At 41.3% G+C, this 26534-nt stretch overlaps 1 protein-coding gene across 1 annotated transcript; it reads left to right on the top strand.

Moving 5' to 3' along the window:
- Positions 1–600: 600 nt before the first annotated feature.
- On the top strand, positions 601–21995 carry LOC112915467 (2'-5'-oligoadenylate synthase 1-like). The gene is made up of 9 exons (XM_025992851.2): positions 601–653; positions 1160–1348; positions 2688–2874; positions 5681–5871; positions 8413–8573; positions 13059–13183; positions 17833–18022; positions 21001–21210; positions 21706–21995. The coding sequence occupies exons 2-9, from the start codon at positions 1190–1192 to the stop codon at positions 21860–21862; spliced, it is 1380 nt and encodes a 459-aa protein (XP_025848636.2). The 5' UTR covers positions 601–653; positions 1160–1189; the 3' UTR covers positions 21863–21995.
- Positions 21996–26534: the final 4539 nt, after the last annotated feature.

The following is a 26534-nucleotide window of genomic DNA, read 5'->3' as shown; positions in this document are numbered from 1 at the left end:
AGAAAGGGAGCCACCAGCCAAGGAATGTGGATTGACCCCGGAGGCTGAAAAAAAAGCAAGGCCGTGGATCTTACCCAGAGCCTAGGGAAAGGAACTCAGCCTTGCCAATGCTTAGATTTTAGCCGGTGAGACCTCTATCAGATTTCTGGCCCACAGAGTCATAAGATGATTTCGTATGTTTAAGCCATTAAAGTTTGTAATCATTTGTCACAGCAGCAGATACAAAATAATTTATGAGGACAGTTAGAAAACTTGGATCTTGGGGTGCCTGGGTGGCTCATGTGGTTAAGGTGCCGACTCTTGATTTTGGCTCAGGTCATGATCTCAGTCAGTGTCTTGGGATCGAACCCCACATTGAGGTCTGCACTCATTCTGCTTGGGATTCTCTCTCTTCCTCTACCTCTTCCCCCACAAATTAAATTTAAAAATCTTAAAAAAAAAAAAAAAAAGAAGAAGAAAAGTTGGATATAATCAATTGCTAAGAGGCTGGTACCTATAAATCCCATAATTCCAACCTCTGAGGAAGGAGCTCTAAGCTTCAGACAAGCTTTACAAATCCAAGCAGAGTTACTTGGCAACCAGGAAAATAAACAGTTTCAGGAGCAGCCTGCTGGAGATTGGAATCGCCAACATCTTCCTGACTGTGTCTCTTGGTACAAACTTCTGCTTTTATCTGCTTTAAACTACTTTTAAAAATCCAGGGAATGATTTAGAAGATATATAAATCATCACCCATGATAACTTTCTCAAATATAGGAATTCACGGGGTGGTAAAAATGGAAAAGACAGTGGCTCTCGGAGAGTCCTTGAGTCAAGCTTGTGTCTAAATCACATCTGCTAACATTTTGGGGTCACAGATGTACTTGAAATCCTTTTTAGAAGAATGTGCGTGTATACCTGTAGACAATTCTGCGTTTGGTTTTACTGATGCCAAAGCCTCCTTACTGTTTATAAGCCCAGGTTTACAAACAGCTCATCTATGTAGGTGTTTTCAAGGTGTTGTGTTTGATTTGAGTGGGGGATAAATTTCTTAGAAGATATTCATGGGACTGAGTGCAGATTAGCAAGTGCACTCGAAGCGCTGTCTGTATGCCAGTTAACTGCGAGGGGCTAGGTTTTCTTCAAAGGGCTTATGCTTTTTTGTTTTTGTCATCAGTAGGATCCGAATCTAATACTTCATTGGGAAAGGATGTGGGCTCTTAAATGCTATAAATGTGAGTACTGTGGGAGTGATTTTGTCAGCTGCAAGGCTCTGAAGTATCACTTTCGACAGAAGCATTTTGGAAAAGCTCCCTGTGAAAAATGTGGCCAAGAAGTCCTCAGGGAAAACCTGCAAGATCACAGTAAGGTACAAGTCGGGGAACGTAGGGGGAGACTTGGGATTTTGCTCCACTTTTTCTAAAACACCCATGCTTTTTATTTTTTTTATTTCTTTTAAGATTTTATTTATTCAGAGAGAGAGAGAGAGAGAGAGAGAGAGAGAGAGAGGCAGAGACCCAGGCAGAGGGAGAAGCAGGCTCCACGCAGGGAGCCCGACGCAGGACTTGATCCCTGGTCTCCAGGATCACACCCTGGGCTGAAGGCGGTGCTAAACCGCTGAGCCACCCAGGTGTCCCTTTTATTTGTTTTTTTTTTAACTGTCTTCGTGGAGATTTATTGACAGAAAACCAAAAACGAGGACAAACCTGCAGTCATAGGCCGGACGGTGGGATGCGGCTGCTGAGCTGTGTGTCTCAGTCCCTGCTCTGAAAGCTGCCCCTGGGTATGCTCAGCAGAGTTCACTGGGCACAAGTGTTGGATCCAGGGCAGCTGCTCTGGTTTAATCATTATTCCAAAATGCTTGTGAAGTGAGAGGATTCTCACAACCCTAGAACTACTTCCATTGTAACCTTGGAGGTCGATTACTGAACTTCCCCCCACCCCTTTCACAAATGAGGGAGCAGAGACCCAATGAGGTTAAATGATTTGCCCAAAGCCTCCAAATAGTCAATGTCAGAAAAAGAGCCAGGATTTCCTTCTTCTGATTTTATAAAACAAAACCTAGTGCTTTAAAAAAAAATTGTATCTCTTTTTCAGCACTGTGGTTCTCATGGTTCATTTATTCATCTACAGCGGAGTTCTATCCATATCAAAAGAACGAATATATAAAAGATAGTGAAAGGGAATAAAGGGGAAAGGAGGAAAAAATGAATAGGAAATACCAGAAAGGGCGACAGAACATGAGAGACTCCTAACTCTGGGAAACGAACTAGGGGTGGTGGAAGGGGAGGTGGGTGGGGGGTGGGGGTGACTGGGTGTCGGGCACTGAGGGGGGCACTTGATGGGATGAGCACTGGGTGTTATTCTATATGTCGGCAAATTGAACTCCAATAAAAAAATTAAAAAATTAAAAATAAAATAATGTGTACAATAAAACAAACAAACAAAAAAACATACCAGCACTAATAAAATAGGCAAATCAATACTGGAAAACAAAAACGAAAACAAAACCAAAAAAAAAAAAAAAACCAAAAGAACAAATGGGCCCTGCTGTGCTTCGGAGACGTAGAATGAGAATCTCTCTGCTCCTGAATGGGAGCATTTAGTGAGAAGCCAAATGAAGACGAGGAGGTCTATCAAATAGCTCTTGTAATTCCTTTTTTTTTTTTTTTCTCTTGTAATTCCTATGTTATGTTTCTTTTTCTCAGTCTGTATATGACAGGTCAGCCATGGAGAGACACAAGCTCAACTGGGAAAATCTAGAAGAAAGGAATATAAAGCATAAGGCTACAGAGATATCAAAAACCTGCAGGATGTGTTCTAGGTACTTTGGAACAGTCTTTAGTCGGAAGAACCATGAAATACAAGAGCATCACTTCACAGCCAATAAAAGAGGTAAAAAAAAAAAAGACACCTGGCTCTTTCCCTCTGTGTATATTTACGTAACATAGAAACCATACTTCGGTTTTCCCTTAGTGCAAGGCTTCAAGGGGTGTTTCTAGGGACAGGAAATAGAGAAGGAAGAGGATGGAGACTGCATGCTCCTGGGGTGGCAGGGCCGAGGAATAATTTTGCAAAGCCAAATTTGAGGAAGACGCTGGGAAGCCAGGGTGTCATTCAAAGAGACAACACAGCAGGATTCTGTGGGCTTGCAGTCAAAAGTGAAACAGTGTCAGGAATTCAGGTGCGAGTCAGGTTAGGGTCCATCCATGTCAAAAATAACCACAAAACTAGGATCTTATACCTTTTGTTCTCATATTTGTGGTCTGACCTCTAAACTAACTGCTACTCTATGACAGTCTTTATTAAATTAAAATTTTTTCCAGGAAATAATAATTGGTTCTGGATACAGGGATGTCACGGAAAAGTAATTATTTGTTGATGAACTTTCCCAAAAGACAGTAGTATACAAATTGGATGTTATGTTTCAAGCAAATGAATCAGAGTGTCAAAAAAAAAAAAAAAACCCAAACCACAACACATCACGAGAATCTATCAACTTGGCTTAATTGATAAACAGGGGCCATGTATTCCTTGAGCACTGATATAAAATTTCTTTAAAAATAAATAAATAAATAAATAAATAAATAAATAAATAAATAAAATAAAATAAAATAAAATAAAATAAAATTTCTTGTTACTGATTAGTTCTGAGTATGTTCTGATTTCTGTTATGATTTCTTCTGTGAGCCATGCTTTATTTAAAGTATGTATTTCTTAAAATTTCTTAAAGCATGGTATATTTTTAGGTATTTTTATTACCGACTTCTCATTTAATCACACGGTGCCAGAGAACGTTATCCGTGGGATATTAGTTCTCTGATATGAGCTGAGTTTTATCTATAGCTCAGTATACATTCCATTCTTGTGAATGTTCTATATATGCTTGAAAGTTCATTCCGAGAAAAAAAAAAATAAGAAAGTTCGTTCCGAGAGAGAATTAACGAATTCTTTAAGGCATTTGAGTTCTCCAGCCAGAGGCCAATCTAAAATTAATTTTCAGTGCTACTATGAATTGGTTGTATAAACCTGAATGAGGGCTACTTTGTGATTGCAGATACTGAAGGATTCTTTTCCCCCCTGGTCCATCCAATGCAGAAATGATGGAAGTTTCTTTGCTGTTGAAGCGGCTCCAGATATGCCACCCCAAATTATGCCACTTTGGTGTACTGATTATTTGGAGGTGAGGCAGTTGAGAAACAGTAAAAGCAAGAACACCCCACTCTCCCTGCGTGAGAGCAAGCCAGCCAGGCTCCCGCTCCCTGGCCTGGGATGAGGAGGGTAGCCTTTCTCCTTGGAGGCCTAGAGATGGCACATGAGTCGTTATAAACAAACCTTCATAACCTTTATCTTTCATTAGTTCCCCCTGTATGTTTCCTGGTCACCTTCCCACAGTCCATTGGCCTTCGAGGCTCCAGCCCCCTTCCCTTTGTCGAGTCACTTCTCCACCATTTATTGTCCTTTGCATAAGTGGTATACAAGCCCCCAGGTCTCAAGGCTACTTTGAGTTTTCATTTCTTTTCTGTAAAGAAGCCTGTGCATATATATAAAAAAAAAATGTTAACACCAGTAATATTTGTGTGCGTCTTCTGCTAATCTGTCTATCATCAGTTTGGTTCACATGCCTCTTTCACTGAACCTGGCAATTCAGTTACTCACTTCCTTCTCGTGGAGGATGTGGTCAGTCTCGTCAGCTCTTCTGGCTCCAACCAAACACACAGCTATGACATCCCTGTTTTATATATATATATATATATATACTTGTTTATTTATTCATGGTAAACACAGAGAGAGAGAAAGAGAGAGAGAGAGAGAGAGAGAGAAACAGAGGGAAAAGCAGGCCCCATGCAGGGAGCCCGATGCGGGACTCGATCCTGGGTCTCCAGGATCACGCCCTGGGCCTAAGGCAGGTGCTGAACCGCTGAGCCACCCAGGGATCCCCGATGTCCCTGTTTTTTTTTGGTTTTTTTTTTTTTGTTTTTAATGTACTATCTCCTGATTTCTAGATGTTGGCTCAGTCTTTTCTTTTTGAAAGCACTGTGCAGGCCAAACCAAACACTCTGGAGGCACAATACGGCCTTCAAGCTGACAGTTTCGCACCTTTTAATAGATGGTTTAATGTGGAGTTCTCTACCCTGGGATCATTCTGTTGAAACTTGTTAACAGACCTGTTTTTCATTTCGGAACTTGAAACAATTTAGTAAATTGGAGCAAAGTTTTTTTTTCCTTCACATACGAATGTCGGAATATGTGTTTTCTGAGAAATTCAGCCATTACTCTACAGGGACCAGGGGTTAAATGTCAGCTAATCTGCAGGGAGTGAAGCTTGCTCCCTGGCACCGAAGGTTCTCCACTTGATGTCCTCCCCGCAGAGTCAGTCTCCCTGTTACCACAATGAGGTAGTCCTGGTGATTAACTAGACATAATTTGCATATAAAATTGGATTCTTGGGGATCCCTGGGTGGCTCAGCCTGCCTTTGGCCCAGGGCGTGATCCTGGAGTCCCAGGATCGAGTCCCACCTCGGGCTCCCTGCATGGGGCCTGCTTCTCCCTCTGCCTGTGTCTCTGCCTCTCTCTCCCAGTGTCTCTGGTGAGTAAATAAATAAAATCTTTAAAAATATATTTTAAAATTGGATCCTTGCCTTAGACACACATCATTTCTGTGCGGTGTATGCCAAATACTGATCATGTCTCTATGCAGCCCAAATGTCTATAGGATTTTCACCTCAGAATATGCTGGAGTGTAAGAGTCCCCAGGAACTGCAGAGATTCGCAGATGAAAATATCCACCCGGCCCCGGGTGCTCTGAGCGCTGCCTGCGTGGCCGAGGTCGGGGCCCTGCTCCAGCTGCTGCGGGCCTGCTTCCCGGTGCCCGCCTCCCGGGTGATCCAGGTGAGCTGAGCCCTGGCCCCCCCAACCGGACACACAGCCCAGGGACCGTCCCTCCCCCCGGAGCTAAGCACATCAACTGGGCAAGGGCACATGCTCAAAGGCCAGCGTGCCTCCTGCGTGGGGTGACACGGCCTCCAGGGAGCCCTTGGAAATGCCAGGGTAGGCCTCAGGTTGGCGGGACAGGCACTCAACCGTGGGACACCTGGAGCCCATTAAGATTGGCAGTTTTTGCCCAAGGGATGAAAGTGCCTTTACGTTGGCAGGGCCTAGGAATTGGCTCACACTTGACCGATATTTGTAAAAGCTTAAGGGAATTTCAGGCCAAGGGGTGAGCCTGTCCCCCAGGGCCCTGTTTCATGCCTGAGCAGTCTGCCTGTGGAAATAATTAGGTGCCGCGCTGATGGGCTCCCTGTCAACTTAAAGACCACTCGGTGTGTCTAGGAATGGTTGTCCACAAGAGTGCAGGACATTCCTTGCAGAAAAATGGCCTGAACACAGGAAAGGAATCCAAGTAACAATGACGATGTGGGTTCCCCCCATTGTTATTATTATTTTTAACATTAATACCATCAGTGTATACTCTCTAATCAGTGTCTAGAGAAAAAATCCAGGGCAGGGATCCCTGGGTGGCTCAGCGGTTTAGCGCCTGCCTTTGGCCCAGGGCATGATCCTGGAGTCCCGGGATCGAGTCCCATGTCAGGCTCCCTGCATGGAGCCTGCTTCTGCCTCTGCCTGTGTCTCTGCCTCTCTCTCTCTCTCTCTCTGTCTTTCATGAATAAATAAATAAAATCTTAAAAAAAAAAAAAATCCAGGGCAGTTCTGAGGGCATTTTATTCCAAAAATTTTTCTACTCCTTCATTGAAAAATGCACACATCGGGGTGCCTGGCTGGCTCAGTGGGTAGAGCATGAGACTCTTAGTCTCGGGGTCCTGAGTTGGACTCCATGTCAGATATGGAAATTCCTTAAGAAAAATTTTTAATATTTTAAAAGATGCCCCCAGATGCACATATAATTGTTATAAAATCATCTTTAGGCCATAGGTTGATGTTAAAGCAAAATTTATTAAAGGCCAAAAATGATCTTTTAATGTAACTCTCTAGCAAATAGGACTTATGAGTATGATTAAATTCCTCCTTAGACTAGCTATGGGAAAGCCTGGACATGAAACTATGTATTTTCCTCTACAGATATAAGGTGCAGGCACAGAGCTGGAAACTGGGAGCCAGCCGTTCTAGTCCCATCCCGCATGACGGGCCGAAAACAAGGGCTAACAATCAAGTTGCAGAATTGTTGTGCCCTTCACTCTGCTCTTGGAGATCGACAGTGCATGTACATTAGCGTATTGAGAGCTCTCAGGTTAAGGATGCTAAAAACTACATTTCTCATATTCCTTTGTCACTATGATTTCTGATGGGAAGTACGTTTCATAAATTAGTTGCTCTAGTGCGAACCGTGTTAAGAATGGAGTTAAGTTGTGGGGGAGCCCGCGGGGCCTGAGACACCCTCGTGTTAGCTAGTCGTTAGCTAGTCCTTGTGACTAGCAGAAACAGAAGGACTTTGGAGCCAAGCTTTGGAATGGTTTCTAACGTCGCATGAAATTGCATTGTCCCTTCATGTGTCACCGTCTCCCTTTGACAGGTTGCTTTTACCCAAATCGAAGGTCACAGGTTTCTCTTACTGGTGAAGAGATTCCTTTGGGAACCTGCAGCCCAAAGTTTTCCTTGGGTGCTAAGGAAGGCAACAATGTACTGTTAATTACTTCGAGTTTTGACTTTTATGAAATTACATTTAGCAAGAGATCTGAAGTAGATTCTTATTAATTCTACTTACAGAACACTTTAGTAAAATCATCCAAGATCTATTCAGAAGCCCAGCAAACTAACGTCCACCAGAGCATCCATCGGTCCCTGATGGTTCTGACTGTCCCAGGCGGGGTTTGTGTTAGGGCAGTGGGCCTGGGACGCCCGCCCATGCGTGAGCTGCAGGCTGTGCGGTGGTGAATTTGATTCCTGCACCAGTAGGTTCCTTCCAGTCCAGTGGCTTTCAAGCAGAAAGAGTCTGAGAACTTGTGGCTCTGAGTCTTAAGGATTTTCAGGCTTTTTCTGCAAATCATGCTTTCTTGTTCATAGCTGGACCTAAGTTCTCAGTAGACCGTGATAGATTGCTTTCTCCTTCTCCTGTCCTTTTCTTTTTCCAGGGTGAGGAGCATTAAACAGCACATATTTAAGCTATTCCACAATGTCAATTTTTTTAAGTTTTTTTTTTAAAAAACTTTATTTATTTATTCATGAGAGACACACAGAGAAAGAAAGGCAGAGACACAGGCAGAGAGAGAAACAGGCTCCACACAGGGGGCCCCATGTGGGACTCGATCCTGGGACTCCAGGATCATTCCCTGCACCAAAGGCAGATGCTCAACCACTGAGCCACCAGGTGTCCCCCACAATGTTAATTGACCTTAAAATGCTACAACTTGAAATCTGTGCTTTCCTCAAGGTTAGCTGAGGTCTTACCCACGTTGTATCATTCGTCTTCTACAGGGTGGTTCTTATGTAAAGGGGACCGATACCCAAGGACGCTCTGAGATCGACGTCGTGTTGCTCAGTGATGTGTTTGCCAATGTGAACCATTGCAAGAAACAACTGAGAGAAGGGTTGGACACTCTGAGAGAAAACTTGAAGCAAACTTCACGTGGAAACAGGTCTGGGTGAAGGTGTTCCTGTGAATTCTTTTATTCCACAGGTGGAAAAGTCAGCTAAGGGAAACTCTTAGCCTGGCACAAAAGGGCATTATTGGGTAATAATTACTTGTGTATGCTAACATTAAATTCTTGGGAGCAAACTTGGAGAGGCTGCCCCAGAGGCATTTTTTTTTTAAAGACTTCTAGCTAAACTTTCAATGAAAGTTCATGAATTTGAGATCCCATGATTTAAGGACTAATTATGTCTTCTCCAACGCACCTTTATTTAATTTCCATCCCCTTAGCTGAAATCTGACTCTGAGGAATGCAAACAGGAAGGGGTGGGCAAGGTGCCCCCAAGTACCAAGAGTCTTTGAGACACGTTTGTCTGATAAACATTCCCTTCAGCGATATCCTGGGGTCTCTTGCTGATGTGGCTTTGCTGACATTAAACACAATATGTCTTTGCTCCAAATGTTGAACTAATCAGGCCTGGTTTTTTGGTGTTTTTTTTGTTTTTTGTTTTTTGGGTTTTTTTGGTAAGTTTCAGAAAGAGAAAAAGAAATTAAAAAGCCTTGACATATTGTTATTTATTTTTCTATTTCATTTTTACATCTTCTGTTATTTTTTTCAGTCTAGTGAATTGTGGATGAAGAAAAATGCAAATATCTCTGTTGTAAAATGAAGAAAATATTTTTTTCCTGAGAAAAAGAGACCAAGCTGTGTGCCACTAGAATTCTAAAATAAGATCAATGATTTAAAACAATGTCCCAGAACTGTTTCTTAATTTAAATAATTGATTCATTACCGAGCCCTTGCTTCAACTGAGTATAGAGAAGTAGCTTGAATGTGTCTTTTATTGAAAAATACTACCTTCAGGAATACCAAGCACCTACTAAATTGTGGCAGTTAGCAAAAGACGTCAGATGAATGGCATAATGGTGACTATAATGAAGTCCATTGGGTTGGAAAGGCAGAAAGGGAAATGATGGAGTTTCACATGCGATTACACTTAGGATGGAGAAAGACCACCTTTAAGACAAAAGAAAACAGAAAGGAGAAATGGGAGAATGTGTTTTTCATTTTACCCATTGCTTCTTCCAAGTTTTCCCCATTAAATTTGTAAACTATGGGGTACATTATACCATTGTTATTATTATTTATCAAAACAGAACGTTAATGTACTCTAAAGACACATTAAAAATAAGAGTTAGGCTATATCCTTTTCATGGTGACCTTATTTGGAATCAAAATATTTGTTTTTCATTGTTAGGTCCTTATTCTCTACTCCTTGCCCACACAGCTTCAAAGAACCTTATGGACGCGCTCCCCCTAAAGCTTTTCCCCCTCCTCCATATCTCAGGTGCCCTTGGTCCTGGAAAAAAACAGTCCTGGAAGGTCTGTTTAGATTTCCAGAATGAGTTTTGAAGTAAAACCCATGAAAAAATAATAGCCCTGAAAACCTTGGTTCATTTGCTCTAATTGTTCCCAACTAAAAACAAGCGAACTCATTTTCTCATCTGTGTTCCTTCTGTTCTTTCAACTCATTAAATAGTTTAATTGAAATCCTTTAAAGTTGAACTGAATTCCCAGGCAACCACCATCTTTCCTTTGCACCTGTCAAGTGCCTGTTCATTTTCTCTTACCCCAAGTGGTTTTTCCAGGGACGAATTGTTTTAATTCAGCCTAGAATCTATTTTATCCCACGTTTTGTCTCTCGGAATGGCTGAAAAGGAGCATGTTTGCTAAGGGCTGAGTCTTAGAGGCAAGCCCAGGAGGGACTGTGAAGGCAGGGAAGGAGGCCCATTGTCCAGGGTGTTGTCCTGTGCTGAGATCTGTACACAGCAGGCGCTTTGTCAGGCTTTCTTTTCCCCTACCCAGAGCAACCAAGACCATACCACAATCCATGTGAAGGGAAAATTAAATTAAACGTGGAAAAGAAGCAGATATGTGGGTCTGACAGTTGGTTTTGACTCCCACCCACGGAGAGGGTAGAGTTTATTGTTTCAGTTGATGCCTGGTTTTCAGTGATATATTGTTTGTTGCTGTTATTTTAAAAGCTATTCAGTTCCTTTATTGTGAGAGATGGATGTGAGAAAAAAAACTCTTTCTTTTCCTTTGAAACTAGTCCATGTCTTAACCTACCAGTAACAGCAACTGTTCTGTGTCAGTCATTTGCGAGGCCCTGCTGGTGAATGAAATCTCAGGAGACCTGACCAATAAGCCCAAGGTACTGGAAATCATTTACACGCCAGAGGAACTGTGCTCCTCTCTTTACACATCAGTGTGTTTAGTATTTAAAAACCACAGTGGGAAAACATACTCTCAGTTTTTAAAGGAGACAGTGCTGTAAAATGTGTCGTGCCTATAGTGGTTATGGTTATGACGGGGATTTCTCCCCATTATCTCTTATTGCTTTGACTTAGAGGTCTTGGAAACAAGGATCCCTGTTTCGTTTTATTATCTAGTCAGAGCATCTTCAGGCTCTCCTCTGGGAAATAGTCTTTTGGCGCCACATGGCAGGACGTGGAGTTGTCCTGATAAGACGTGGACAAGACAAGGCATATTCGTGGACTGGGTTGGAAGAGTAGGAATGGCTAGTAATACCACCTGAGGGCTCGTGAACGGGCACTGCTAGGACTCATGCCTCATTTCATCTAACATTAGCAAGAATCCGTTGGGATACTCATTGGACAGTAAGGTGCCTGTAAAGTAGCACTGACATTCTCATTAACCTTGACCCATTCTAGATAGAACACTGAACTCCTCGAGGGATTTAATACTTCATTCAAGCTCTCTCAAGAGTATTCTCAAGTATTCTCAAGAGTATTCTCAAGAGTAAACTTGACATATGTCTGGCCATGTCTCCCATAGCCCTGTCTCTTGGCATTTCTAGTGATTTCTTAAGATTCAAGCCAGGACACTGTGCATACAAAATCCTAGAGGCTTCAGCTGATGTTCTTTTTCCAAAGAGGGTTTATGCTTTCTTTCTTCACCAGTTGGCGAGAATAAGAGCTGATTACTCATGTCGCACCTCATATCCGTTAAAAAAAAAAAAAAAAAAAAAACACATGTCTGGAGGCGAGAGCATCCTAGTTTTTAAGGATCCCCAGGTATTTCGAATATGCAGCAAAGCTGATGGACCACTGGTACAGCCCTAGTATGTTCACCAGAGGGACTCCCCCTAGGCCTTGTCTCCTCAGCCCTTGAGGCTGAACCATAAACCATGTTGTTCACCCTGGAAAGACTGTCAACACTCCCATTCACATCTTCAAGGCATCCTGCTTTGTTTCCTAAACCATACTTGTCTCAGACATCTTCAGAATTCAGCAGATGTTTTAAGGGAAAAGGTCATATTTCAGGTTCAGCTCTCCATCCTTCCCTTTTCATCAGGACTGTGGTCTCCAAGTCTCTTAACGTCATGTCACCCCCATGAGCTTGACAGAGTTCGGCTGGTTTCTTTAATACCAGCAGCTTCTCTTTGGCCACATGAAATCCATGTCTTCAGCCTCTTGTCTGTTCCCCAGGTCAGTGTATCTCATATGTCCCCAGAAAGAAACCAACAGAATATCTATCCACCTCTCCAGGATCTGATGCCCCCACCCTTATGGGACCTCAGCTTCCCCAGCTTCATCAACTCCCTGGTGCCTCTCAAATATGCTTATGCATGGTTTTTAGAATCTAATTTTCTAGTTGTTCTTTTTTTTTTAAAGATTTTTATTTATTTATTTGACAGAGAGATCAAGAGCACAAGCAGGGGGAGTGGCAGAGGGAGAGGCAGACTCCTTGTTGAGCAGGGAGCCCAACGTGGGGTTCAATCCCAGGATCTGGGATCATGACCTAAGCCGAAGGCAGACACTTAACCGACTGAGCCACCCAGGTGCCCCTTTAGTTGTACTTAATGAGGCTCAGCCTCTTATAAACAACTCCTTTATACCAGGAAGTCGAAGTCTGATTTCTTTCAAAATATTTTGCTTAATCATATTCATGATTAGCAATATCTTGTGCTCCAATCCATATTCAGATAATAATTCATTTAACAATTACTTGTTAATCACCTACTATGTGTCAGATACTAGGGACAGGGCAGTGAACAAAGCATACACAGCTCCTGCCTTTGTTCAACTACCACCCCAGTGTGAGCGAAATAAGCAAAAAATATAATTCCAAGTGGTAACCAAATGCTGTGAATAAACATAAAGCAGGGTAAGGGGGCAGGGAACAGGAAGGGAGCTCTTGTTTTAAAGGGTGGGCAGGTAAGGCCAGATGGGGCAGTGGAGGCCTGAATAAAGCCAGGGCTGAATCCACGTGGGTGATCTTTGAGGAGCATATTCTAGGTATAGGAGCAGCAATTGCGAAGACCCTGAGGAGGGAACATTTCTGGAATATTCAAGAAATAGCCAAGAGAGTAGCAGAGCTAGAGTAAGAGGAAGGATGGTTGAAAATCATCTTGTGTTTTCTTTTTTCTCTTTTATTTCTCATGCCACGTCATGTTCCTTTTTTAAGGATCCTAATGGGAAAGAGAGCATCATTGTCTTTAAGATTCAATTTTTTATGTATGGAAGGTCTTCACAGTCATTCCTTTGAGATCATGGCCTGCTGTGACGTCCTGGGGCCTGCCCCCTCCACAGGTAGGATGTATTTGTTTTGTTCCACAGGAAGCCTTAAAATGGCTGCTTATTCAGGTTGTCTTTCAGGTTGTCTAATCCATGATGGGATTAGAGCCCCTCAACAGGGAACCAGACTGCCTATAGCAGAACTGGAACATGTAGTGTTTTTAGGAGCCACTTTTCTATAACACGTAAGCACCATGCATCTGTATGCTGCCAGTTTTTAATTTAAGAACTGTGATTGGGATCCCTGGGTGGCTCAGGGGTTGAGCACCTGTCTTCGGCCCAGGGCGTGATCCTGGAGACCCGGGATCGAGTCCTGCATTGGGCTCCCTGCATGGGGCCTGCTTCTCCCTCTGCCTGTGTCTCTGCCTCTCTCTCTCTGTCTCTCATGAATAAATAAATAAGATCTTAAAAAAAAAAAAAACTGTGATTAAGGACTAACTATTTGTCAGTATGATGGAGTAGAGAAAGAGTGCCAAAGAAGTATGGGCATGCCTGCAAGGAGCTGCTTCTTGTAGTGGGAATCCTTATTTGTGCCTAAGTAAAGTTTGCACCAGGATTCAGCCACAATCTGGTGGACTCAGGAGGGTAAACAAGTCTCCCCCAGTGGGAAAGATGGATTAGAAACACAACTTTGGTCCAACTTCAGATCAGTATTGAAGAGAGAGTACTCAGCACCAGTGGACTCAGCACCAATGGACCCATGTGTCTGTCTCTTAGAGAAAGATTTCAAAAAAATTTTTTTTGAGTTAACACCAGAAGAGCTGCATCCTGGCTGTCTGCTATGGCAGCCAGAGCTCAAGTCAGGGCAGCTTTGCAGCCTGAGTGGCAGAGTACAGCTCAGAGGTGATTGTGTGAGCAAGGAGGGCATCCAGAAGGCCTGAGCAGCCGAGAGGCACCCTCACTTGGACTTGTGAAGATGCAAGAACAAGCCCCCCTCCTCGATGCTCTTACTTTCCTTGTACTAGCAGAAACAGTTGTGACTTTGGCAGGCATGGCCACCCCTGATGGTACTGCTGGTTTTGGTAGGATCATCAATGCTTTTGGTAACAGCAGCCACAGAAGACACCAGACAGCACAAACGATGGGGGAGAAGATGGTAATGGCCAATAGCATGTGGTAAAGAGTCTGCAAGCACGTGTGAGAGAGTCGAAGGGGGCATCTTAGATAGGGGAGGAATTTGAGGGAACTCCCTAAAGAAATGTGAAATGAGAAGAACAGAGTCATAGAATGACATCGTTATGGCCGTTGTCGAGGTTGTTTTTATCCCTAAGGTGTTGTGGTATCTGGAATGAGATATGAAATATAAAATTTAGTCATACACATAAAAAGGGAGAACAGAGTATCTCCATTAGGCAAGAAAATGAAGGCCCTGTTATGGGCCCCTCTAAATTCACATGTGGAAGGCCTAACCCCCAGTGTTATGGTATTATGAGGAGAGGCCTTGGGGAGGTAGTCAGCTTGAGATGAGGTCATGGGGCTAGGACCCCCATGATGGTATTAGAGCCCTTAGAAGAAGAGGAGACCCCAGAGCTTCCTCTCTGGGCCATGCAAGAAGGCTGCTAATTGCAAACCAGGAAGAGACCTATCACCAGGAATCGAATCTACCAGCACCTTGATCTTGGACTTCTCAGCTTCTAGAACTGTGAGAGAATAAATTTCTATGTTTAAGCCAACTGGTCTGTGGTATTTTGTTATAGTAGCCCAAGCAGAGTCTCAGATGACTAAGTGATTTATGTAGATGTATATATATTCTCCAGAGAAATTGGGAGTTGAGTCTAGGATTTTGCTTGACTAGAAACATTTATATATGTCTTCTTTTGAGTCAATAGCTTGGAACTGAAAATGCCATTGCAGCTCGTGAGCCAACATGTGACCAGTGATCCGCTTATAGCTTAGTAGGACATCTTAAATATTTTCATTGATTTTCTCATTTATCTCATTCTACTATTATTTGTGGAATATCTACCATGTGCTCTTAGTTACTTACAATGAATTAGATGAGAGTTCAAGATTTTTGTTTTTCTGGAGCTCATATATTATAGAGAAGAGATTCATGAGCCAAGTAACTCTGAAACTTTCAAGCCTCAGTTTTTCATCTATAAAACAGAGATACTTGCAAGAATTAGCAATGGTTTGAAGTCATGTGATAACATGCTTGGCACAATTAATATTAAAAAAAAAGATAACTCCATCTCCTTAAGTCTTGTATAGGCTCACGAAGCTCTCATATTTATGCAAATGCTTTCTTTCATGTGTGTGCCTGCACAGACTTCAAAAGCACAATTGTTAGCCAACAGCAGCTCCTGGTAATTGTCTTGAGGATTTGAGGCTATATCAGTAGCTCTCGAGTGAAAATGTCTCCCAGAGGAGCCAAAGCATATTTTTACACTGGCTTCTGAGTCCCCTAAGTTCTTGAGCACAGCTGTGTGAAATGAATTGAAAAATCCTAGAATTATTATGTAGTCCTGCTTCTCTCCCCTGATGATGGGAAGTGGGTTTTACAGGACAACAACAATCCAGCAACTCAGACAAGTCCTAGGATTCCAAGGAATTTCTGTGGGCAACTAAATGTTGCTACAAATTGTCAGAGTGAGACTCAGATGATCAAAATCTTCACAGATGTCCTGAGGTTATTGCCGGCACATCTTGCATATGTGCTGGACAATTAACAGCATGACCCATGTGCCACAGAGCAGCCCAGGGCCATGAGATCTGATAAGACTGTGATTGACAACATTCCTGCTTCAGATATGGTTCACAGATCAGCACTACCAGTGTCACCTGGGAACTTGCTAGGCATACAGAATCTTGGGCTCCATCCCAGACCTGCTAAATCAGAAACTTGGTTTCCAAAGATCCCCACATGATTCCTGTACTCATTAAAGTCTGAGAACCACTGAATTAGCCACTGTTAGGAAGCATTTGGGCTCAGGTCTAACCTGCAATAGAAGGCGGTAGGGTGACAACAGATGGCTTAACACCCCAGCCATGCTGACTTCGGGGAATCTACTCAACCTCTCTGACTCTATTTCCTCATTTGTAAGCTGGAGAAAATAATAGTTCCTGTATCTCAGAGATGTAAAAGAGTAAATGTGTTAATGATTATAAAGCACTTAGAAGAGTACCTGATTCAAAGCAAGGGAGCTAAGTCTTCCTGCTTTACAAGTGATGATGATGATATGATCATGATAAAATGAAGCTTAATAAACTCGCCTAAGTCACACAGAGTAGAAACAAAAAATCATAAGCCTCAAAAATGAGTTAGAGACCACTAACTTGGGTTCCTGCCAGTGAAGAACTTTGAGGGAGGGGAAATGTTGATATAGTAGTGGCTTTGAGTAGATAATCCCTGGGTCAGCCATGGCATCTTATCAGATAGAGTAGGTCACCAAATACCTGACATGCCTATTGAGTACCAAAATTTGAGTTGAATTATTGTGTCTTTATCATCATAAATCGGAGTTTCTGTCCAAGTCTGATTGCTAAGAAAGGCAGAGAGCCTCCCAGTAAAACTGAAAGGTCTTTTTAATAGACTGTTGCTTGGAAAGTTTAGGACTAGAATAGATTTGTTATAATATGCCTTGGTAAGAGTACTTTCCATATATAACTCTATTCGTTTATATCTATCATAGAAATTCGATTTTACTTTCTAACCTGTTGATAATCAACCCACTATTATATCTCTGATTTGGTCCTCAACGGCTGGACCAGTATGAAAAGACTGTAGAGATATGCTTGAAATTAGGAATCCAGATCAAACTATATATAAGTGTTTAATTTTTTTGTAAAATGTATTTTATAAGTAAAATAAAGTTACTGGGCAGTTAACTTTAAAATACGTATTGTAGATTCAAAATTTGCCACGATTAACTAGTGTGTCATGGTGTGACAATTTAGTTGGGCAAAAGGATAGGTACTTACAAGGGCTGTCCAAAATAAATTCATATTAGAACTTATAATTGTGTTGAATTGGGAAAATTTAAATAGATTAAGATGAAAGATACTAAACATTTATATTCCATACAAATAGAATAAGCACAATCCAAGGTGATGTTTTAGGGGATTGTAGTATTAAGTCGTCGATGATTATTTGAACATTCTTGCCAATTTAGTCTAGTCTTCCTCCCTCATAGTATATCACTAACTGAAGTGGATTATTTGTTTTAAATTTGATCTAAATACATCTTTTAAATCATCTCTACCTTGATAAATATAATAAATTTCCTCCAGCGTCCAGGTGGTGGGATCTCTTCTGCAAGAACGTATACGAATAGGAACAATTTAGATATTAACCAAGGGGGACTATGGAAGTTATTTCCAGAGAGCCTGGTGACATTTAGTTTACATGGAGATGATATTTGCATAAGGTAATGAAATCTGCTTCTGGGAAATAAACTTCTTCCACGAATAGACAGAAAATCTGCCTCATTAGATTTTCTTGTACCAGAGTTTGCTCCATTCAAACTGCTCCAGCGTCATGATGTTTGAAGCTTTCTCTTTTAATTACTTGGGTAAACTCGAACAGCTTTCCTAAAAAGAAAACAACTGCTTTGTTTTAACTGACCAAGGTCTAATTGATCAGAGCTCCTTTGTATCAGGGGAAACCAAGAAAAGAGAGGAGGGAGCAAATTCTCACAACTGTCTTTGTTCCTTGGTGTTCACAGATTTGAGACTTCACCTTTACCGCCAACTGTACCTCTGTCACGACAGTGAAATGGCACAGCTGTGGGCCTTGGCCCTCTTGCCATACCAAGTGGATTTTGTCAAGGCATCTGTGATGAGGGTGAAGGAGCTCATTCGTTTAATGGTACACTGGTTCAGGACATCTTTTGCCAACTCCACGGAGGAAAATAAGTATGTAGCCAGCACGGGCACCATGGGCGCTTCCTCGTTTCAGATCCCTTTCCTTCCTTTATACTTCTAGGCCCTACCTCTTTCCTTGGTAGGCACAGGAGAGGGAATATACGGAGAGAGAGAGAGAGAAAGCAATGTCCAGAATAGGAACATCTATATTACGTTATTCCAAAACAATATAATGGTTTGGTAGGAACCAGAGAACAGAAACAAACACATTCAGTGGCATAACCAGATGGATTGACACAAAGAACGAAGGTGCAGGGAAAAGCTCAGGGGAACTACTAGCATGTTTGAATGGGATGTTTACTGTTGGAGCTCCAGTTGTTCCTTCTTCCTGGGGCCAGTTCAGTCAGAGGCCGAGTTGTCTTTCAGAGAAGGGGGGATCCTCACAAGTTGATACGCCCGTGTTCTTGTATCTTTCCTTGCCTTTGGTAGGAACAAGCTCTAATTTAGGATGAAGGGATGGGAGGGAGACTCAGGGACTCGTTTGAGTATTTAAAGATAAACTTTTGATAAAGAAGTAGAAATGAACTCTCTCCACTTGGCAGAAATAGCAGAGACAGGGATTTTACTATAAGATACTTATATATGGCACTTTCTACAAGGATTATGTCTTCTTTGTCTTTGTATAAAGTTGCTAATAATCCTGATTTGTTCATCTGAATCGCACACTCTCTATACTCTGTATTTTTCTGTTTACCATTGAAATCATTAGTCACTTTGCAAAAACATATAGTACTTTGATATAATTACCTCCTGTATCTAAACATCTTTAAACATTCTATATGTTTTTTTCTTATTTGGTTGAGTAAAAATGTATTATTAAAAAATAGAACAGAAGAACAAAGAAATAAAGCTTCCTACCTAAGTAGATCCGTGGTTGGATAACAGGACTGGTTTTGAAATCTAACACTTTTTTTTTTAATGGAGACCATTTATAGGTCTGCAAAAATAAACTTATTTATTAATATAGCAGAACAATAATTCTAAGACTTGAAAAGGTGGTATTGTGGGGAAATTGGACCACATATGTTATAATATGGTAATTGGTTTTCTATTTTGGGAAAGTAATCTGGTAATGTTGTATTAAACATTTATTATGTGTTAAGGATTTTAAAATATTCAAACCATTTGTCAAGGTAATTCCCTTATATGAAAAAAAGTGACAGTAAAAAGTAAAAAAAAATGTTTATTTATTACTCAGTTACAAAAAAAGAGTTGAGGCCATTTATGACATTAAAAATATGTCATAAAGAAAGAGTACATAAAATATAAGTTTAAAAAAAGAATTGAGAAATACCTAGAGAACTAACCTTAGAGAAAATAAATCACATTTAAAAAAGGAATTTGTGTAAATATGTTCAGAATAGTGCTGCCTAAGGTAAGGAAAACTGGGAACAACAAAAATGCCCCTGAAGAGCAAATAAACTTGCACACCAACTATGATGAAATACTATTCAAGGCAAATTTGGGAGCATTGTAATACCTGGAAGAGGTTAAATGAAACAATGTTAAATGGCTAAAATAGAACCCAGGATAGTGTGAACATGTATCAGAGGTATGTAAGTACACATGTAAACATGCCGTAAAATGTCTTTCTCCCCCGTTAAATTTACTCTCATGAAATATGAAGAGCATCTCCTGCTTGAGTGGTTTTCAACCGTGGCTTGCTTTTGGCACATGGGAGTATCAGCTGGTTCAAGTGGAGATGGATTTGAGGTCTGGTGTTTGTTGTTGTCAACCCCTAAGGGTGTATTGCAAGAAATGAATTATTGATCAGCTGAAATCTAGCTTGCTGTCCCATTACCAGGATAAAATATTTCGTCTAATTTTAGTTTTTCCTATTTCCTTTACTGAAGTAAAAACAAATGACCAATAGTGATAGTAAGAAAATGTCTCCATTCTATTAGGGAAAAAACTGCTTGATTTTGCAACGTATCCTCAAAAGAGATTACTATGGCTAATGAATGCCAGGGTAGCAAAAATACATATTTGGATAGCAACCAACATGAAATCCTGAAATTCTCTGTTTTTTCTTTCCTCCCATGAGTTTGTTTTTAACCCTCAGCTTTAGTTTTTATTTTATTTTTCCCTGATGTACATAAACTACAATTTAAAAAATTAATGTAAGAAAAAAAATTTTTTAATTAAAAAAATTAATTTAAAAATTAATGTAAAAAAATTCTAACAATGTTTAGGACATATTTTGCCAAATTTGTTTTTTTACATATGCTTGGTTTTTTTAAAAAAATACAAAGGGTTTGCAGTTTGTGTATCACTATGAAAATTGTTTTTTCATTTAACCTGTATCTTTTTATATCTGTACTGAGAGATCTTAGAGATCTACTTTCTTTTAATGACAGCATAGCACAGATCACTGCTGTGGTTCAAATCAAACTACATATGCAATATTAGATATTCTGGTAGCTACATTAGAAAGGTAATAAGTAATAGATGAAATTAATTTTTTTTATGAAATTAATTTTAATAATATATTTAGCTCACTATGCCCCAAATATTATCATTTCAACATACAATCAATATAAAAAGTAATAATGAGTATTTTCCTTTTTTTAAATCTAAGTCTTCAAAATCCAGTGTGTGGTCAAGTCAGACTAGTCACATTTTCTACAGAAGGAATAGAAATGGAAAATGCTATTGAAAGGGATGGAACATATCAAATTCAAATAGAGTTTGACTGCATTAATTTACAAAAAAGACTGTATTAATTTATAGTCTCACCAATAGAGTATGTCTATTTTCTCACAAACTCACCAGTGTTGGATATTATACCTCTTTATATTTTGCCCATCTGATTGGTGGAAAAATTATTGTTTGATCAACAGTGAGATTGGAAATAGGATTTCTTCTTCTGTAAATTGCCTGTTGAGCTTAAATTTTTCTCGTAAGTGGATAAATCTGTCTTCATCCTCTGGGTTAAGGGAAGCAGACAGTCCTTCATTCTGTGTCTCTAGGTTCCGGAGACTTCCCTCATCCTACACAGTGGAGCTCCTCACCATTCACATTTGGGAACTGGCAGGAAAGCCCCTGCTCTTCAGCCTGGTGCAGGGAATGAGGGCAGTCCTCAAACTTCTGGTTCGATATGCAGAAATCGATGTTGTTTGGCACAGACACTACCATCCCAAGTTTCCCATTTTTGTAAAGGTGAACCAGAAACACACAAGGTAACTATTTATCTTTCCTATGCCCTGAAGATAGAAGAAGCACATTTGCCATCAAAAAAGAAAATCCAGAGCAGAGATAGTTCTATTGTGATACACTGTAAAATGAGAAGGCCTTAATTGGCACAAAACCAATTCCCTTTGATTACTTCTCACAGAACTTTAATTCTCAAGTGTGAATTATGAGGAATTTGAGTAGAATGAATCAAATGTGGATACACATGGCAAACGAAGAGGAAATTGAAGGCTGAAAGCAGGGAGGAAATGCCTCCCAAGGTAAAGAGGAAAAATGAGAGGGAGTCAGAGTTGGGGGAGCAGAAGCAAGATGCTGTTTTCTGATAGATATTAGCCCTCCGCAGACTTGCTTCCACCCTTCACAGAATCCTTTTCTGCACCAAGTTCCTTTTTGAACTCTGACATTCCCTTTTCTCACTATGCAACAAATCAAAACTGAGTTCAGACATGGATAGTTTTGTGTTTTGTTCTGTTTTATTTTAGGCCGTTCATTTTAGACCCTGCCAACCCTACTGTCAATGTGTGTGACACCTGCAATGCCTGGGACGAAGTTGCTCTGGTGGCGAGACATAGCCTACTGAAGCCTCTTTTCAGCAGAGTGAGGGCTGAGCCCCCTTGGCTTTTCACAAACAACTGGTAAACTGGATAAGGAGCTACTGTCCTTGGATTTCCATGAAGAAAATAAAAACGATGCAAAACATATTCCCAGTTAGAGTGCTCTGGAGGAAAGGCAGTATGAGGGAAGCTTGTCTTAACTCTAATTGACTACCTTAGTGACCCAATCTTTAACAAACATATGGATGTGAGTCATCATTTAGGATAAACCAATCCACTTCAGCCTTTAGGAGAATTGGAGCCTCCTCTCCTTTCCTTTTTTTTTTTTTTTTTTTTTTTTTGATTTATTTGCTTTGGTGGCCTTGTGGCCAAAACACATTTTAAAAAATCTAAGTAGCCACAGTGAATAAATAAATAAAATTCCCAGGTCCTTTCAGAGAAGATTAATTGAAAGGGTAAAATCACTCCCCCTTTTTTTAGTTTTAACTCATTATGGTTTCAGGTTGACTTTTCAACTCTCCGTGTGGTCTGGTATTTCACTGAGACTCCTGTGTTTTCAAAATTTCCCCATGAAAACCTGCTTGCACTAAGTACAGCCTACTCACTTCTAGACATAAACTAACAAATCACTACCTGGAAACATGGAAATATCTGGAAGAAACACCATGGGTTGCCTCAGAATAAACTGTTTCCAAAATCATTTTATGACTGCCTATGTCACAATGCATGGGTCAGAGTGGAGCCATTCTTAAAGGTTTCAAGGGGCTCAGTCATAAGTAGGGGCAAATAAAGTATCCAGGCTATGAACTGTCCAGTTTTGCCACAACTATTTTCATTCGGTGGTATCAACTGTTTTCTTTTCTATTAAGTAGCATTAGTAGCCACTGATAATGAAAGCCAGGGCCCACCAGAAATAGACCAGAGGAAATTTCCTGACTCACTTGCATGGCAACAATTCATCAGCATGGAAGATGTATGAAGTGTGACTGCAGATTAATGCGAGTGATTAGGCTTCTCCACATGACAAGAACGCTTACATATAAATGAGTATTGGCCCCTTCAGGCGAGTCCTCACAGAACTTGTATGCTTATTACAGTGATGTGATTGGTCTGGAAACACTTTTAGACTTCCCCTCAGGGGGGAATGTTCTTTTGAACATCCTTAATGGTGACAAAATTTGTCCTTTGAGGGTGGATTTGACTTTTGGAAATGGTACAATGTATTCATAGTGGGCATCTGTTATTTTTTTTGTCTACCCAGAATCCTTTTCCCCAATTCATGGTTGGAGAGTGCATTTCTTCTATTCATTCTGCCTCTGAAGCCTCTCCAGGGAAATGCTTTTTAAATGACCTGGGAAATGGTCCTATCTCCTCACTTTGGTAACTGAACCCATATTTCCCTCCTTCTCTACTAGGCCTATGTTGTTTAGGTGGGATGAATTGACCACAGGTTCTAGGGGGACAGGGACAGATGTGTGACTCGGGAATGGCACAGGGATTGATCGAACTAAAACACCACTATAGTGCTCGGTTCTGGGATTTGGATTTGAACTGCTGGGAAGAGAATTTCTTCTGCTGCTATGAGGGAAGTGTGAAACTGCTGGTCACTATCTTGCTGCTCCAAGGAGACAGTCTGCCTAAAAACAGGGCCAACATAAAAGGAAGCTGCTTTGAGAAATGAGGAATAATACACATAGATGCACATATGTACACATCACTGTCACGAGAGAGACCAAGTCCTGGTTTGTGCTCCTGGATACAGACGGGACCTGGAGCAGAAACTCTTGTGTCACAAGCCAATAAATTCCCCTTTTGCCTAGTAGGTTTGATTTGGGTTTCTACCTTACAACCAAGTGAGTCCTTGACTAGTCCAGTAGGAAAAAAACCAGGTCTGGTGAATGAATGAACTCATCATCAAGGAGTAAGGAAGGCACCAACCCACTGATAACAAATTCTACTCAAGAAATATTCACTGAGCACCTGCTAAGTATTTGATCTAATGGTCCAGATGCTAAAATAAACTAGTCAGTTCAGGACGGCAAGGAGCTTTCAGCCAACAAAAGACACTGCTTTTCTTCTTCCTTTGTTCACATGGATTCAGAGGACCATTTCCAAAGACAAGTCCAAGACTGGAATGTCTTTGGCAAAGGTTATATTTTTGAGCATTGTCAGAGCTTGTTATTAGCTTCCTGAGGTAATTAATTTTTTAAGAGAACAACAGTTATTGGATGTTATGAATTCTATCTTTTTCAAAATAGAGTCCTGTTTTCCTTCTGTGATCATACATCCTGTAGAACATGAGAACACAGGAATTTCTATGCAGGGGAGCAAGGGCAGGATGATCAACACGTAACACATAAATTTATTTAATAGTTTGAAGGACTCCTGACTACTGTGAGACCTCACAGTGGAGTGGGAGGGGCAGTGAGTGGGGAAAATGTTAACTCTGTCACCAACCAGTTCTTTTTTTTTTTTTTTTAATTTTTATTTATTTATGATAGTCACAGAGAGAGAGAGAGAGGCAGAGAGACACAGGCAGACGGAGAAGCAGGCTCCATGCACCGGGAGCCCGATGTGGGATTCGATCCCGGGTCTCCAGGATCGCGCCCTGGGCCAAAGGCAGGCGCCAAACTGCTGCGCCACCCAGGGATCCCTCACCAACCAGTTTTAGACTTACTTTTCTCAGCAGCATTTTTATCACTTGAAGAGGCTCTTCCTCATGTTGGTTTTTTGGGTCTTCTCTGAATATAATAAATCCAGAATAATATTGTGTGATTTTGCTCTGAATGAATAGGGTCCGTTTTCTTGGGCTGCAAGGTATGTGATCCACTCAGATAAAACCATAAGAAAATTTATTGCAGGGCACTTTGGCCAGCAGCTCTTGCCATCCCCTCATGGGCTTCATGCTTTTACCTTCTCCTTGAGTCTCTGCCTCTCTTTGCATCTGCTCTCTGCACCCATTAGTGTCTCCTCTTTCTACTGAGCAGCTTTCTCTACTAACTCCTTGTTCCTTCTTCCTCCTCACTTCAGTTTGCACAGTCATGAACATGACTTCCAACTTCCCCTCCTAACTCAACCTGCAAATTCCTTTCATGTTTCTTAGTTCACATTCCTGATCAGTCCAGTTTGGAGTTTTGAGCTAGATTACCCAGAATCACTGGCCAGTTACAGGGCAGCTGTGATCAGTATAGGGCAGTGTCATGTGGAACCTAATGAGAACACCAAAGAAGCAGGAAACCGTAGGAGTATGGGTGCATGGGATAGGCTCCGTGGCTACTGTGCTCAGTGTAGTCCTGCTTTGGGTGCCTGTGCCTTTCCTCACTTCTCTACACACTGAAAACAGTCTGCAGAGAAGCTTAGTAGCTGCCATTTTCAGGTCACACAAATATTCCTGTTTCTCTAGTGATACCAACTCTTAGAAATTTTCAGTTTGTAAGAAGGCAGGAAAAAGTTACCTTTTGTTCAGTACATCAGCAAGTAGAAGAAGCATAAAACCATGTTCGGAAAAGCAGCAAGTTGGGAAACCATGATTGGAAAAGCAGCAAGTTGGGATGCCTGGGTGGCTCAGTGGTTGAGCATCTGCCTTTGGCTCAGGTCGTGATCCCAGGGGTCTGGGACCGAGTCCTGCATTGGGCTCCCCACAGGGAGCCTGCTTCTCCCTCCACCTATGTCTCTGCCTCTCTCTCTGTGTCTCTCATGAATAAATAAATAAAATCTTTTTTTAAAAAAAGGAAGAAGCAACAAGTGATGGCAGTGGGTAGGGTATTGGCAAGGTAATCTATGGGGGGCACAAAGAGAAAATAAAGAACCTGGAGATCCAGTTTGTGAGTGAGAAATATGCCCCGGGGGGGTTATCAATACTATGCCTTAGACCCACAGCTGCCCTTGTTCTATTGTCCCCTGCTCACTCGCAACCTAGAGGATGTATGAGGTCCCATAGATCAATGTTTGGGGGTACCCTACTGCTTATATAGGCTCATTTGGGAAACTTGCCACCATTTATGACCTTGTTCTATAGATAAATGCACCCTCAGGGTTGAACAACTGACTTAAAATGTATTTATGGTACGTAATTGTTGCTAAAATTGGGAACTGCTATAAATAGATAGCAATCTTGGATTTTCACTTGCAAACCACTGGCAAGTCAACAGCTCTCAAGGAGCTTCTGCTTACCTTTCCCACAACCTACTTTGTTCCAAGGTACAATGTGCTACCAGGGTTTAGTCAGGTTTAAAGGAGCGACTTTAACCATGAGCTAAAAGATCTTTCCACGGTCTCTAGTAAAGGGATTAGAAGTAATTCCAAATGTTAAGGCCAAAGTGATAAAAGGGTGGAAGGTACTCTTTTGGTAGAAAAAAGGCAGCCATATCTCTTTGCCCCTTCTGTTTTTCTCCAGCTTCCAAAAAGGGTAGAGAGGCAACATTCCCTTCTCTCCTTTATTCCTTTCTGCACTCTACCATAAGAGGTGGTTAGGTCCAAAGGGGCAGAGCTGTGCTGCCCACCAAAGGATGTGTTAGGTAGCTTCAGGCCAAAAGAGCTCAAATTTAAGTCTGATCAGAAACACCTGGTAAATCATCCAGACCTTCTCCTATAATTTGGTCAGCAGGTCTAGGGTGTGGCCCAGGAACTTGTATTTTTAAATGAGTACCCCAGATGATTCTGGTATGGATATTTCATGTATCATGCTTGAGAAAGCAAGCCTGGACCCTGGGGCAGAATCTGTCTATACTGCTAAGATATAGTGTGTGTAAGTATAC

This window comes from Vulpes vulpes, chromosome 14 (genome assembly GCF_048418805.1).
Source record: "Vulpes vulpes isolate BD-2025 chromosome 14, VulVul3, whole genome shotgun sequence".
Taxonomy (NCBI): Eukaryota; Metazoa; Chordata; class Mammalia; order Carnivora; family Canidae; genus Vulpes; species Vulpes vulpes.
This window is presented reverse-complemented; position numbering and strand designations above follow the sequence as displayed.

Excerpts from the sequence above, each read along its gene's own strand:
- LOC112915467 (XM_025992851.2), top strand. The coding sequence starts at position 1,190 with ATGTGGGCTCTTAAATGCTATAAATGTGAGTACTGTGGGAGTGATTTT. Across the intron at positions 1,349-2,687 it reads ACCTGCAAGATCACAGTAAG|TCTGTATATGACAGGTCAGC; the intron begins GTACAAGTCGGG and ends TCTTTTTCTCAG. Across the intron at positions 18,023-21,000 it reads AACTCCACGGAGGAAAATAA|GTTCCGGAGACTTCCCTCAT; the intron begins GTATGTAGCCAG and ends CTGTGTCTCTAG.